This window comes from Anser brachyrhynchus (genome assembly GCF_964034855.1).
Source record: "Anser brachyrhynchus genome assembly, chromosome: 15".
NCBI lineage: Eukaryota > Metazoa > Chordata > Aves > Anseriformes > Anatidae > Anser > Anser brachyrhynchus.
In genome coordinates this window covers 485,721-502,129 of record NC_137733.1, presented here as the reverse complement: position 1 = coordinate 502,129, position 16,409 = coordinate 485,721, and the positions used below count along the sequence as shown (strand labels likewise).

The 16,409-nt window shown below is 43.7% G+C and overlaps 1 protein-coding gene across 4 annotated transcripts in view; it reads right to left on the bottom strand.

Moving 5' to 3' along the window:
• Positions 1-9,674, bottom strand: part of ZC3H7A (zinc finger CCCH-type containing 7A) — a 28,267-nt gene extending 18,593 nt beyond the window's left edge. For 2 of the 4 annotated variants that reach the window (XR_013939721.1, XM_080556940.1), the window contains exons 1-5: positions 9,393-9,524; positions 3,629-3,732; positions 2,476-2,515; positions 1,420-1,617; positions 735-893 (exon numbers count right to left, since the gene is read on the bottom strand). Coding sequence is in view for 3 of the 4 variants with exons in the window: in XM_080556940.1 (XP_080413066.1) it covers positions 735-893; positions 1,420-1,617; positions 2,476-2,515; positions 3,629-3,696 (465 nt within the window). In the remaining variant the exon portion in view is untranslated. The other 2 variants (XM_080556941.1, XM_080556942.1) reach the window with 2 other exon arrangements.
• Between the last annotated feature and the right edge of the window lie 6,735 nt (positions 9,675-16,409).

Here is a 16,409-nt window from a genome sequence, read left to right as displayed (position 1 = left end):
CGATCAGCATTTTAGATCAAATCAGGAATGCAGTTCTGAAGTGAATCTCTTAATCATCCTCACTCACTGCATTTTAGCTTGCATTATGAATGGTCTTCGAGAGCCAAATTAGATTCATTTAGGATGAAACTAAATGGAAAGAAGTGCTGCAGGAGCATACTTGATGCACTCCAACTCTTAAAAAAAAAAACACACAAAAAGCATGGAAATCAGATCCTCAGTATCACCATTCCAGTCTATAGATCCTCTCCTATTATGCCACACACTGCTTGCTAATACAGACATAGCCTAAACTCAGAGGTGCATATTAAGGGATTTAGATGGAGGACAAAGCACAGGTAAGAACTACATTACTAAATTCATGAAAAGCTAAAAAGCAACTACCACAGGAATAAATGCTACACTTTATGGGTTCTTTTTAATGTTTAGAGTATAACTAACTAGAGAATTTTAAACAACAGTTCAATGGTTCTAGTGTTTACTGCAAAAGCTTATAGCACTTCATACATATCGAGAAGTTAGTATTTCTTTTGCTGAAAGCTAATGTAACAAACTGAATTTGAGGCTTGTAGTATCTGCTGTCAGCCTTAACATGCACAATTTAAAAAAAAGAAGAGAGGAATAAATATGTATTATTGCATTTAAAACAAAACAAAACTGTACTGGTCTTGATGTTAAGTACAGGTTTTCTGTGCTAATTTCTTTAAAATATCATAAAAGTATAATTTGCCTACCTGCGGCACAGCAAGAGAACATTTTGCTACCGCATCATAAGCCTTCTTATACCTTCCCAGCTCGTTCAAAGCTTTTGCTTTCCGATAGAGAGCTCTGAAATTGTTTTCATTCAACCTTAATGCTATCTCACAGTCTTCTAGAACCTTTTCATGAAGTCCCTATGAGGGGAAAAAGGAAAAAAGGAACTAATCAGATCAGTTTTTATTGTTAGAATATAGAATATAAACTGTATTAAATTAAGGTATTGAAACACTGTAAAACATGCATATATGCTGCAGTGGGTGAATGTTTGGTGAATTTTCTTAAGCCACCAACCAACACAACCCTGCTTCTTTTTAGCTATCTTTCACATAAAATCCATTAAGAGTTATGAAGACAATTTAGCTCTTTCACATCTTATTCCACAGAGGAAGTGGCAGACTCAAATGCAATCCGCAGTATGAATGGACAAAAATACTCTTCCACCAACTTTCAAGTCCAGTATGACTCTTGGGTTAACATTATAATATTAGTAACTAAAATATCTAGGCTATTATACTTGTAAAAAGATGAGATTAAAGAGTATGCCAAAATGATTATTTGAAACACTCCAATTCTCAAACCAACACCAAGAGCTTTTCACTATTAAGCTTTCCATACCTTCATCTCTGTTCTCAAGAAATCACAGTTTAAGTAGAAGCTTACCATATTTGAAAAACATGCTATCCTGTTTACATGCAACTTCTCTAAAATATCATCAGAAACATGGATTTCTTCAGAATTCGCATAATCTGCTATGTTTATAGCTTCTGTATAGTGACTCAGTGATCCTCTCCAATCGCCTTCTCGATATACATCATTCCCTTCATTAAAAAGATTTCTAACAAGTTCTCGTATAAATAACTGTAACAAAGAAGACAAACACACACAATACTGCTGTTTGTGAATCTTTCATATTTCTAAATACATATTTAAACAGAAAATTTATATTTGTAAATTCACAGAACCAAAATCAAATAAAAACTTTTTGTCTATTTTTCTTTGCAATTTTTCCAAGACAATCTCTAATACTCAATACAACAATACACAGAAATAAAAGAGGCTGAGCTACTTACAAAAGAATTATTTTGTACATGTAACTTCTAAGACAAATCTATGTGTTCCCTTACATTCTTTTAGCAAACAGCAGCCCCAGCAACTGGCAAACCAGTAGTACACAAAGGCTGCCTTTGCAAAACAAAATATTTTTTCAGTCTAAAATGTGAACAATTACTTTCTTAAGCAATGTGTTCTCAAAGCCAGTGGAACAACCTTTTGTTTGATAAAAATGCCAGAAAGATGAATGTGAAAATGTAAGTCCAAAAATTATGCAAAATAGTAACACATATAAGAACAAAATGTCATGAAGACAAATGACTGAAGTCCTTTTATCTCAGTTTTATTGTGCCACCCTAAAGTTTACCCAGAAGAGCACATTATTTTATCCAATTAATGCCCCAAATTCATCCCTAACACTAGCAGGGCTAGTAGGGAAAGAGTTAAACTGAGCTGCTCTGTGAGCAACTTTCAGACATCCAAATATCTGAATACTTGTATCACAGGTAGTCCTATATATAAGTTGTCCTCCGGCTCCCATATTCAGACACTGTAAATTAACATTCATACTCTATTACTTAAATGATGATTGAAAACAACGATAAGTATAATAAGATAACCCCATGTCAAAAAACACTTCTGGAAATGCAAAAGTAATTTCATTACCTCATATTGTTCTTGTGTCCCTGGATAGGGCAAAGTAGATCTAGAAAAAGAAATTACAAAATTTACTTATGGTACACATTGCTGAAAAGATTACGAAAAGCAGTCTCACTTGCTGCAACAGGCTAAAACTCCAGATGTTTTCTACTGCCTGCACTGAACAAGGCAGGAGAGCTGCAGAGTAAATTTGATTAAATGGCTATGTTTTAGAATTACTGAGTCATTTTAATTTAAAGTTACATAGCCAGCCCTAACTCTGCTATTCAAAATGTATCAAGATTTTGAATGCTGGATTTAAAGTCTCAGTGTCCTTTGTTTAAAAACAATTCCCTTCCTCTTTTCCAATGTGCAAAAACAGTTCATATATGAGAACTGCAAATCTTTCTGTAAGCATTATAAAATTACAAATTACCTGTTAAAAGAACACATCAGTTTTAATTAATTCATACCAATAACACTTAAGGAATTTTAAAAGTTCTTTTGCATGACACACAACAGAGATTTTCTCCAGCACCAAACGGATATTTACTTACAAGCTTTTGGGAAGGAAAAACAGCAATGCCGTCCCTTCCCATACAGGTTATCTGGGAACCACTTTCTAAATACTTTTTCAAGTGCAGTTTTCTTTCTTTTTTTTTTCCATGTCTTATATGAGCAGTGAACTAATGTGAAATTTCACAGTCAGTTCAAGCTAGTCAGGATCTGCTAGAGGAGAACTTGGCACTGACCCAAGTGAAAATTAACTACTGCAAAGCTTTTTCATTAAGTTAAACTTTACCTCCGGAGAGCAGAAACATTGAGGCAGCAGTGAGCAAACCCAGCCCTCTCAGTAGCAACCTAGTCTTAGGTACAAACATCCATACAGGTAAGGTGGATTTTATCCATCCACGAAAAATGTCAGTGCTGATTTTTCCTCAAAGGCTGAAAGGGAACACCCTCCCACCTCCAGTCTGCTCTGCTTAGGAACAAAGCGGGGTGCTGTCTGCTCTTTAAGTCTGCTCTCCATTTCCATGTCGACGCTAGCAAATATTCTGAGGAAAAATGCAGGTTCTCTATCTTCCTCCTCTGGTACTGTTTAAAAGGACTTCCCCATCCATCTTGTACGTAAGGGCGTATAAGCATAAGGATGTATAAGAATAAAAACACAGAGCCATACTCTATAAACTGAAGTCCTTTCTTAATGTCCTGTTGTCTAGTGCTTCTCTCTTCCGACACATTGGACATGTTATCCTGAACATCCACTTTTTGGATATGCAACTCCTCAAAAAGGAAAGAAGAGAAATGGCTGTTAGCACGCAGCAGTTGGCACGTGGGCCCCAAGGACCCAATCTCACAGAAACAGCAAGTCAGTCGCACACCGGCAGCACCGCGCCTGCGGAGAACAGCAAGTATGCAGAGCCCCAAAAGCAACACGCTCTCTGCCAGCACCCGCTTCTCCTGAAAACCTCTCTCCAATTTCTATTTAGCACTGCTTTTCTGCTTATTTACTCAAGATGACACAGCCATGCTAGCGAAACCAAACCAAACCGCATGCACAGCTCGCGTGCACTGCTGCTGAACTGAGCTGATGGGGAATGTTTCCACCTTGTGCCCCTTAATAGCTTTACACTTCTTTTATTTGTTGAAGTAGAAATAAACTCAAGAGACCGGTATATTTATTAATAAAACCCAAGCTGGTCAGAAAACTACTATCATGTCTAATTCCAGAGTCTCTCATTGCCAGCCAAGCACCAAGGTGTACTCAGAAACAACACAAGCGGGCGCCAGCGGCCAACAACTGCCGGTCTGCTGAAACCTGCACTGGCAGCACAGAGCTCCGGCTTCATCTCAAAAGCCAAACTGGGTCAATTCCACATTGTCAACTTCACATTTCAATCCCAGTCAATTAGTCTGAGTCACTGATTTTTTTCCCATGTCTTTCATTCAATGCATTTACAACTATTCAAGTTAAACAGGCTAAAATGGTTGGTATAACCTCAAGATAAGGCTACTTGGAGTACGGTTTCATGGTTGCATATGGTTGTGCCTAATTGCGATGTAAAAATACAATTTATTTATTTTAAACAAAAAGATCATCAGGAGCAGGTTTTATTCTGAAAATCCTAGAATTCTGAAAAAAAACTTTTTAGCTTGAAAAAAAAGCTAATTTGCTTAACAAAAACGTGTAACGTAGGAATTTATAGTAAAAAATACCAAACTATAAATACCAAGCTACATGCAGTACGCTTCTGTTAGTCTTGAAACTAAGTTAAAACCACCAAAAAATGTATTTTGCATTGGGTTACCATTTCACATGTTGGGTTACCAATTCACATCAATGATGAAAGAATGAAAACAAAAGTAAAATAAAAAGCAAAACATCCCCCAGCTAACTCAACCAATTCCCAACTGAGACCAGCAAACTGCCGATAAGACACCCCACTTTGCCTGACTGATCTGGAATAATAACACTTACTAACATTTCTCAAGGATTTTAAACAAACATATGAGAGCTCTCAAGAGTCTGTCCTATGACAACACATACCTAAAACCACCATCAAAAAAAAAAAAAAAAGGATTTTCTTAAGGTCACTGAGCAAATTAACGGAAGCACTCCAAGGGCCCCATTTCACCCAGCTTCCCACTGCGACCTCTACCACCAGCAAACTAAAATTCATAAATAAAAAGTCAGTCTCTACAGATCACTAGCAGCTACAACAGTTCACGGACATGAACTGTTCAGATATTGCTTGTTTTGATATATAAATAACACTCAGTAATCTACTCCCAAGAGAGGAAATAACCATCAACGCTTTTTGTAACTGTTTTTCACGTTATTTTATGCATCCTTTTTTCTTCAGCAGGTTATTAATACATACTGCTTCTGGCATATATACAAAGGATGTTTATTATGAGAGAAACGTTTTACTGGCTAACAATAGCATATCTATTAAGAAATCTAAATATAAATGCCAAAAGGAAATTTATTGGCCATTTGAATACTTTATTTACTCACTCATGGTTTAGCACTGAGAATTCAAACAAGGCTAACAAGACTCAGACACCCTCACGCTAACCGAACAAGCAGCAGTATCAGCATATACTTATCCACAAAAATAAGGAAGCTAAATAAAGCATTTTTTCTCCCTGAATTAACAACTGATAAGGTTGTTAGTAAGGTTGTGTCACTTTGTCAACACAAGTCTCTTGTGTATATTAAGATCCGGGCAAGCATAAGATCAGCTTTGCTCTACTAATTCTAAGCAACCTCAACACTCCACCAACGTGCAAAGTGGTGAAGTCCAGCGTAGTAACAACTGTATTTATTTATCGCCTCTAGCAAAAATATTAAAGAATAACTCACATATTGATGCTGGAGGATGTGCAGATCCAATTTCTCCGTAACATTAAAATTAATGGAACTGTTACAAATTTGCATCACAGATAAAAGAATGCCAGCAAGTGACGAACATATGCAAGCAGCATAATTTATTATTCAAAGGAGTTTTCTGTTCTTTCCGCCTAACTCATTTGTATCCGTAAGACATTCAGGTAAAAATTATCCTTCTGTAGTATACTTGGGCAGTCACTTTATCCCAATATTTGATTTTGCAGCGGATTTAAAATTGTCTCACATAACACCTCCAACAGCATCTCACCCATCCAAATTATTCTTAGATCCTCTTGTGCAGCCAGAAACACATCAGCCTCAGTTATACACAAAGCAAATAATGGTGCCTTGACTTACAGTCATCCATCCACTTTCAAAGTACAGAAAAATCACCTGTTTAGTAACAACTCTTCTCCTTCATCTGAAGGGACAGAACTTAAATATGCATATGTACATGTATTTTTGAAAGTTAAAATGCTGCCCTGTTGCTTGTAACTACTATTAGAAAAACACAACCCATACAGTGGCTTTACGCTGTGTACAAGTCACTGACAGAGACAAGCTACAGGAGAGAAGTGGCGTGGGATGTTAAAAAAAAAACAAACAAACACTAATGTACTGCTAATTAAGATTATAGGCAGAACCGAGTGTAGCACTGAATGTCGTATTTCTACAACTGCTGCTAGTGACCAATCCAAGCTCCATTTACTAAACCTAGGACAAAAAAAAAACAAGCCTGCCTAAACCCAAACAAGAACAATTGTCACTGTTCCATCTTTATCGCAGGCTTCACCTCAATTGCATTCCACAGAGGCAAATTAACAGAAAATACTGTGCCGGCAGCCAATGTCACCTTTTCGGACAGACACCAGCCCAGTTACACAAACAGGAGATATGGAGGAAAACACGTTTGTGCCAGCTCCGGCAGACAGGAAAACCAACATGTCTCTCTTGTACAAAGCCACTCACACCTCTTACTGGTTCTTTGCTTTCCTTCCAGCAGGACAATTTTCTTGTTTTCTAAACTTTGCCACTTCTGCAGCATTCAGGTAAGTTTTAAAGGACAGTCTCAACATACAGGATGTGCCTGGGCTAATTCTTCAGGCACTGAGGATTTGAACACAATCAATGCTAGATCATCTTGTACAGTAAAATTGATCTTTGAAAGCAAATTAATCAATTCATACGGAACGCAGAAAATTCAGTGTTTCTACAGAAGGAAGGCAGGCGCTGGGCATTGCAAAAGGGAAGGTCACAGTGCCTAACCACGGGGCCCAGCCTTTGCTAAATCTCAAGTCCAATAATCACCACCAGTTAAGGTCCAACACGGTGCTTTACAAAGATTCTAATTACAAGAGATTGAACAGAAGCAGCAAAGCCCATGAGCAGACGTTATGAAGAACAGAATGACTGCACTGGAGACAAACCCAGGGAACCGGCGGCCAGCCTGCCGTGCCTGGGAGTTCCCCCAGCTGGGAGCTCGGTTCCAAAGGGCAGTGAGCTGGGCAGGATCGAGCCTCCCTCCTACTGCATCCAGCTGTGCAGACAACTCATTGACAGGCGAACAGGGAACAGAGCTTTCCCTCTGTTCCTAATGCCCAAGATTATTTGGGGACCAGAACTACTACGCAGGGTGTCAGTGGCCTTCAGCTGACCAAATGATTGTTACAGTTCCTACATGTGCACGTATGTTGGTGTTGTTTTTTTTAATAGATGTGGGGTTTTTCGTTTTGTTTTGTTTTTTAAGATAATGGAAGCATATCCTCTTGCCATGCATGACTGAGTTCACTATTAATGCAATTACTGGGTTACAAGAATCTTAAATTAGATGTTTCCACAGTACAAAGCACACTGAAAATTTAATCGTGATTGCTGCTGATCTATCTGTACTGGACTCAGCAGTTCAGCTGAATTATAAACCTTGACAGGGTGCAGGTCTAATGAAAATCACACTGAGCCGAGGCCCCCTTTTGTATTATAGCATCCACTTTCTCTCCCTTTATATGTCACAGGCAGGAGAGAAGTTTAAAAAGGCAACAGACTCGAAAAATTAACTCGGCCAAAAATGAATCCATCATCTACACCTTCATATGTTAAAGCTTTATTCAGCAATCAGAAGTTGTCAAGCCACAAGTCTGGTTGTAAAACTAAAACGTGAACAGCTCACCACTGTTCGCATATAGGAAAACCGTACTCCTAAAGAACAAAGTTGTATTCTGGGCCCAAGGGTAAAAGGAATCCTGCAAAGGGGACAGGGAAGACTGAAGCAGAAAAGGGCGTGCAAGTAATTGACTGAAAGGCAGCCAGTACAGATCCCTTCCTCCCATGAGGAGTTGAAGCCTGTTTCTGCCACAACCCCTGGCACCTCTGAGCAGGGCAATGAGCACAGCGTGTTTGGGTGCTGGGATCCAAACAGAGCTGCAAATGCACAACTCCACAGCCGGGGGCACATACCGTACCCTACCTGCTTCCCAGCGAGACAGAGGCAAAACCACCTCGGCAGGGGCCAGGCTGGACATCGGGCACCTGCCCCAGGGGGATGAACCCGGCCCAACACAGGCTGCTCGAAGCCACCCCGTCGCTCATCCCGCCGCCCGGCTGTTTAACCGGCTCACTGCAGATCACCACAAAGCGCAGCCCCTTCCCGAGAGCCTGAACCGCTCAGCGCGCTCGGGTTGGCACCCCGGTGAGGAAGGGGAAGCCGCGAGCTTGACACAAAGCGCTTTCAGAAGGATCTTCCTGGGGCAGCGCAGGCACAGAAGAGCTCGGCGCCTCGGCCACGCACCGCCGGGCGCTGCCCCGGGCAGCTCAGGGTAACGGGCAGAGGAAGGAGGGGGAGCAGCGCAGAACAGGCAGCTTTTGTTACTTCTGGGCCCCCGCTCCGCAGGTACCAGCGCCACGCGGCCAGCTCCCCCGGTGGAGGCACCCCTGACACGCGGCTCAGCCTCGGGCTCGCTTTCTTCCCGCAGGAGCAGCCCCAGCCCCACGGCACCGCCCCCGTAACGCGAACGGAGCGGAGCGCGCCGCAGGCTGCCCCCGGGCTCGCCCCACGTTACTCCCGCGGGTACCTCCCCGCAGCCCCACACCCGGTACCCCCGCGGCACCGCCCGCCCGCCGTGCCCGCCGCGCCTTCCCGAGCCGCCGGAGCCCCACGGGCGAACAAAGGAGCGGCGTAACGCCGCCTCACTCCCCCGGCGGCCGGACAGCGGGCCGGGGCCGCGCGTTACGCTCCGCGCACGAATCGCGCCGAGCACCGGACCCAGCCCGGGACCGGGGCAGCCGCAGCCCCTCCACAGGCCGGGACGCGCGGGCACCGGGCCCAGCCCCACCGAGCGGCCGAGCCCCACGGGGCTGCCCCTGCCCCTACCCCTACCCCTACCCCTACCCCCCGCCGCCTGCCCGCGCCCCGCTACCCCCGCGGGCCTAGCGCCCCCCGCTCCCCACACGGGCGCACCAGCCCGAGCGTCCCCCCGCCGCCTTTGTTACCCGCGGACAAGGAGCCGCGCAGCCGGGCCCAGCCCGTGCCGTCCCCCCCCCCCCCCCACCCTACCTGTGGCTGCCCGCGGCCCCCACGGCGGCGACAACGGTGGCTCCACCTCCCCCGGCCCGGCCCCGCCGCCCGCGCAAGCGCCCCCTGCCGCCCGGAGGCCGCCGATTGGCCGCAGCGCCCAGCGCCGCCCGCTCCCCCATTGGCTCGCCGCCCTTGTTTGGGAAACCCACCCTCCTGATTGGTGGCGGCGCGGGGGGGGGCTTTGGCGCTGATTGGCTGGGTGCTGGGAAGCCCCGCCTCTTTTTTTCCGCCGCGCGCAGCTCGCCCCGCCGCGCTGCCGCCAGGGCCTGCCGGGGGGGGGGCGGTGCCTTTAAGGCCTTCGGTCGGCTATCGCGGAAGTAGCGTGACGTACAGCGTGACGTAGCAGCCTACCGGCGGTGCCTCACGGGAGTGCTGGCCGACGGCGACGTCACCCCCCCGCTGCGGCCCGGGGGGCGCTGGGCGCTTCCTCTGCGCATGCTCGGGTGGGGGCGCCTGAGGGAGCTGAGCTCTGGGGGAGCGTTGAGGGGACGGCGGCCTGAGGGAGCGGCCCGTGTTTATGGAAACTTTTTTTATTTCTTTTTTGCCGAATAATAAAATCCGAGTGAACCGAGCCGTTGCGTTGTCGTTCCTCGCGAGTGCTCACCGCTTCCACCTTGGGACCTGACGGGGGGCCGGGGCTCCGCGTGCGTGTCCCAGTACCGGGAGGCTGTGGGGCCCCTCGCCGGGGCGTCCCCGCTGACGCCGGGTGCCGAAGGGCGCACCGGTGCCGGCAGGTATCCGTGCGGTAGAGCCCTGCAGAGCAAAACGTCCCGGGCCTTCCCCTAGTGCACGGGGCGGTGGTGCCTCAGGCGCAGTCAGGCCCCTGGCAGATGCCCTCGGCTCGGCAGCGTCAATCAGCTCTGCTCTAATTACTGCCGGGAGGCTGAGCATAAATTGCTGAGCGTTGCTTTGAGGCCTTTCTAAGCCGCGGTAGCTGAATCGCCTCCGGATAACCTGGCTGATGTGAGCTTGTGATTCAAGGTTAACCTGATGCAAGGTTGCGATTCCTGAAACTAAGCGTGAGAATTTAATTGCAGCAGTTAGCCATGAAAGAGTTAAGTATATAAGATGAAATTTAAAAGCCCTCTAAAACTGAACACAAAATCGGGTTGTTGTTCACTGCAGAAGCTAAAGGATGGTGAGAGGCGGGAAAAAAGCATGCCCAGGACAACAGTTGTTGTACTCACGGATCATAAACTACGAGCTGGACCATGAAGATGGTAAGACGGCTTAGACAATCCCACGTTATAACTGTGTGAACACTGAGCAGCTTCAAGCAATACAATCGCTCTCATCCAGAACAACAAACCAAAGCTCAGGTAAAATCTTTCAGCTGATAGAAGCACGTTAAAAATATTGGTCCTAGCCGTTAATCCTTTCAATGTATGGGTATTGCATAAATCATGATGTACACACCACTCACCACTAAAAGATGCCTTGCTGTGAATTCCACCTATGGGCTGACCAATTTGGGAGAGTTTCAGGTGTAGGATGGACTGCAGAAGTGAGGCTGAAAATTGCGTGTGATGACATTAAAGTACAGAAAACGCTGTAAGAGCACCCTATGTATCAAACACTTAGGAAGCAAAGCAGATTTTGTGCTAGAATTATGATGTTGTTGAACTACTTTATTTATTTATTTATTTATTTATTACAAACAAATTGTACCCTATAAAGCAGCTCCAGCAGCATAGCAGTGGCACTCTGGGAGAGCGGGAGCTTTGGAGTCGTGGTTTCGTGTTATGTACCAGGTGTGCAAAATAACAGGAGTATATGGCAAGGCATTGACCCAAAACCAAGTTTTTGAGGAAATAATATATTTTGCTTTTATATAAACTGAAAGTATATAACATAATTATTTTCATTTGTTTAAATTGATTTTATGGTATAGTAACTCAGAGGAATAGAATAGTAGTTATACTTCAACCATCTTGAACTGACTTATTGTCACGAGTTAACAGGTGATAATTACTCCTGTTACATAACCTGATTATCTTTCACTTTAAAATACTCTTTGTGGAAGCCTACAAAAACTTACCAGACTTTTTTTTTTTGACAATTTCAACTGCTTACGTAGTTATACTGAGATGAAAAAGGAACCTCATTATTGTTGCTTATGAGAGAATTATTCCATGAGAGAGAGAGATTAAAATACCCTTTAAAAGGAATTTGGAAACACTGCATTTCTGTATGAAGAAGGAAAGACCCTTGTACCTTGCTGGAACATCACTCAAGTCAGCTAGAAAATCTTGTAGATGCCATCTTGGAGAATTAATCTTTTGTCATCTTAAAACCTGTTAGAAGAGATGTTTTGTCACTGTAGGTACTGATGATTTTGAACAAACAATCTAGGTTAATTATTTGACAAAGAGGAAAAACTCAATGTAACTGGAAGTTATAGAGCTTTTTTGCACTTTGGAGAAAATTGGTATTCTTTGATTGTTCCTAACCACTGTAGTAGAATTGTTACTCAGAAGTGCATATTTTAGTTGCTTTTATAAGACTGACCAAGAACAGCCTGAAAAACGTATAATTGTAGATTCTTTAGGAGTACTTAGTAAACCAGAACATACATACTCTCCTTTTCACTACTTTAATACAAGTAGATATGTTCCTTGTCACTAATCTAAGTTATAACTTGTAATGTTGTAATAACCTAACATCTATGATTGAGTAGTTCCCTTTCTGGTTTAAGTAAAGTGATATTTTGAGCTAATAAAGAGTTGGGACTTAGTAGAAATTAAGTCATTTACGCAGCTGACTTCCAGAAGTATGGTCAGATTTTTTTTGTATTTTTTTCCCCAAGAAGCTTATAAAACAAACCAGGCAAAGGGACTTCCCTTGAAATCCACAAATTATTTTAGGAGAGGAAACAAAAGAAGAACAGTCTTATTTTTATAATTCAAATGTTAAAAAGTAAATTGCTCTGGAGCCCATCTTTGTATTCACTAATTGGTAGAGTTACATAGCTGTGAATGGCAGCATCAGATGATTGGAAGACAAGTAACTTGTTTTTTCAGTGCATTCTGCAGCATCTTAAGTCCTTATCATTGAACACTTTCTGACATTAGGATTTCAGTTCACAGAAATTTCTAATGTAAATAAGTTATTTGTGTGTAGAGATAATTCTAGGAAATGTATTCCCTTAAACTGTTTTGGTTTCGTTGTTTTGAAAGGGGCCTTGATTTTCTTTTCCAGACCCAGAATTCCATCATACATATGCATGGTGACATTGTGCTCTTTCCATAAGCAGTGGTTTGCAAATATATGGCTATTCCATCTCCACATGTATTTTGGGAAGAAAAAGAAATTTCTCTTCCTGAATAATTAAAACAGGAATTTTCAAAAAACTTTTTTAACATCTGTACAAACAGCCAGTTTGGGTCAGACATAAATATATGTTTTAGCAACTATGAAAGGAAATATTCACCAAAAAAAATGTATACGTAAATTCTATAAATCTCAAAGGTAGAGCTCGACATAAAACAACAGGATGAAATACAGGATTCCTTCTGTGAAGGCATGCTCAGAAGTGTTGGCCTGAATTACTCAGATTGTAACAGTTAAGCCATATTAAATCTTTATGAGAAGACAAACCTTAAAAATAATGTCCTTTATTTTAAATAATCAGGTTAATGTAATCCGTCCTATAAGTCAATTTTTAGTTGGTATTTTTTTATACCTGTTTTTTTTTTGGGGGTGTCAGCAGACTGTTTGTTCTATTTCTGCATATCTTGATGTTTTCCTTAGGATACACAGAAATGAGTGAACATTGCTTTGAGCAAAATAGGAAGACCTAGTGCACATTCTTGTAGCTGGCCAGCATATGAAGGAGGACTCCCACCTAAGGTATTGCAAATATTAGGTTTTGATTCTGTTTTGTTTTGTTTTTTTTTTTGTTGGTATTAATGGATTCTTTATATCCCCATGGAAAAATACTGAGTATGGCATGCAAGTCATACTCTGTGGCATTTTATCTGTTCTGTCACGTGCATACCACGCTGTTGAATAACCTAACTGACTGCATTACTGATGCAGCAAGATCTTTTCCTTTACAAATGCTGAAGATATTGTATATTGTCACTTCCCACAGTTACTGGTCAGAATATGGGCTTGACCCCTGAAAATAAGATGAATTTTTTTCTTAAATTGCATCTGGACTCTTTTTTGCAAGTCACATGAAAACAGAATATTCTGTACTAGACAATACTTAACTAATCTCTGTAGAAATAAAAAGGTTTTGGTGTTTGTTTTTTTTTTAACTTGTTTATTCTTTCTTAAAACATTTATATATCCTTATTCAGTTACTCTTAGACTTGAACTAAACAGCATAACAAGATCTTCCTACACAAATGCTATGTTGCAAAGTTGTGCTTATGACTCGCTATGTAACCACGAATAATCACTTACTGTATGCAAAAAGTAAAGGAATTGGTAATACCCTAGCAGAGAAGTGATTTCTGCTATCACTGGGCAGCTCTGGGTGGCGGAGGGGCAACTGAGTATTTGGAGAACAGTTACAAGGCTAGTTAAACTGTAACTTTTGTGATAACTTTTGTGATAACTTTTTTTTCTACTGCCGTTAAAGATAACAAAAAACGTTTTTACAAATACATCAACGCAAAAAGGAGGACTAGGGAGAATCTCCATCCTTTACTGGATGCGGGGGGAAACTTAGTTACAAAAGATGAGGAAAAGGCTGAGGTGCTCAATGCTTTCTTTGCCTCAGTCTTTAGCGGCAAGACCGGTTGTTCTCTGGATACCTGGTACCCTGAGCTGGTGGAAGGGGATGGGGAGCAGGATGTGGCCCTCGCTATCCATGAGGAAATGGTTGGCGACCTGCTACGACACTTGGATGTACGCAAGTCGATGGGGCCGGATGGGATCCACCCGAGGGTACTGAGCGAACTGGCGGAGGAGCTGGCCAAGCCGCTTTCCATTATTTATCGGCAGTCCTGGCTATCAGGGGAGGTTCCAGTCGACTGGTGGCTAGCAAATGTGATGCCCATCTACAGGAAGGGCCGGAGGGTAGACCCGGGGAACTATAGGCCTGTTAGTTTGACCTCAGTGCCAGGGAAGCTCATGGAGCAGATTAGCTTCAGTGTCATCACGCGGCACTTGCAGTGCAACCAGGCGATCAGGCCCAGTCAGCATGGGTTTATGAAAGGTAGGTCCTGCTTGACGAACCTGATCTCCTTCTATGACCAAGTGACGCGCTTGGTGGATGAGGGGAAGGCTGTGGATGTGGTCTACCTTGACTTCAGTAAGGCTTTTGACACCGTTTCCCACAACATTCTCCTCGAGAAACTGGCTGCTCGTGGCTTGGACTGGCGTACGCTTTGTTGGGTTTAAAACTGGCTGGATGGCCGGGCCCAAAGAGTTGTGGTGAATGGAGCCAAATCCAGATGGAGGCCGGTTACTAGTGGAGTCCCCCAGGGCTCAGTGCTGGGGCCAGTCCTCTTTAATATCTTTATCGATGACCTGGATGAGGGGATCGAGTGCACCCTCAGTAAGTTTGCAGATGACACCAAGTTAGGTGCGTGTGTCGATCTGCTCGAGGGAAGGAAGGCTCTGCAGGAGGATCTGGATAGGCTGGACCGATGGGCTGAGGTCAACTGCATGAAGTTCAACAAGGCCAAGTGCCGGGTCCTGCATCTGGGGCGTAACAACCCCAAGCAGAGCTACAGGCTGGGAGATGAGTGGCTGGAAAGCTGCCTGGCCGAGAAGGACCTGGGAGTACTGGTTGATAGTCGGCTGAATATGAGCCAGTAGTGTGCTCAGGTGGCCAAGAAGGCCAACAGCATCCTGGTTTGCATAAGAAGCAGTGTGGCCAGCAGGTCTAAGGAGGTGATTGTCCCCCTGTACTCGGCTCTGGTGAGGCCGCACCTTGAGTACTGTGTTCAGTTTTGGGCCCCTCGCTACAAGAAGGACATGGAGGTGCTCGAGAGAGTCCAGAGAAGGGCAACGAAGCTGGTGAGGGGTCTGGAGAACAAGTCTTACAAGGAGCGGCTGAGGGAGCTGGGGTTGTTTAGCCTGGAGAAGAGGAGGCTCAGGGGAGACCTCATCGCTCTCTATAGGTACCTTAAAGGAGGCTGTAGCGAGGTGGGGGTTGGTCTATTCTCCCACGTGTCTGGTGACAGGACTAGGGGGAATGGGCTAAAGTTGCGCCAGGGGAGGTTTAGGTTGGATATTAGGAAGAACTTCTTTACTGAAAGGGTTGTTAGGCATTGGAATGGGCTGCCCAGGGAGGTGGTTGAGTCGCCATCCCTGGAGGTCTTTAAAAGACGTTTAGATGTAGCCCTTAGTGATACGGTTTAGTGGAGGACTTGTTAGTGTTAGGGCAGAGGTTGGACTAGATGATCTTGGAGGTCCCTTCCAACCTAGACGATTCTGTGATTCTGTGATATGAGCCTGATGTTAGTTGTGAACATTATTAATTTCCTTAGAAAAAAAACTTAGCATTTTTTTAAATTAATTTAAAATTCCTTGCTGGTAGAACATTGAGAATGTTTAAGCCAGCAAAACATCTACAGTTTTTTGTCTAGGAATTAAAGTAGAAATCGTTGTCATATTTTACATTAAACTGAAGTATTAACATGCAGTGGAGAGTATCCCGTGTTAGTTTCAGTGTCTCAGTGTTAATGTGCAGCAAAATTAAAAGCAAATAAACAGTCGCTCTGTAGCAGTATGCAGCTTTTACTGAGCCTAAGGGGAAAGGTTTGCCTGCTCCAGCAGCATTGTGAGGACCAATTGACCAGCAGAGGGCACAAGTCCCACTCCAAGGTTCCTGGGGTGCTGGTATCTGCAAACCGATGTCAGCTGCCATAAGGAGAGCTAGAACGAGAGGAATTCCTGCAGGTTGAAAGGTTCAGAATTTAAAATGACTTCTTGAATTAAGAAAACCCAACAACTTCAGTATTATAGCATGAAGAAGACCCCTGTCTTGCACAAGGCCAGCTGACATTAATGCCAGCTACCACTGTGAGCATTAGCTGG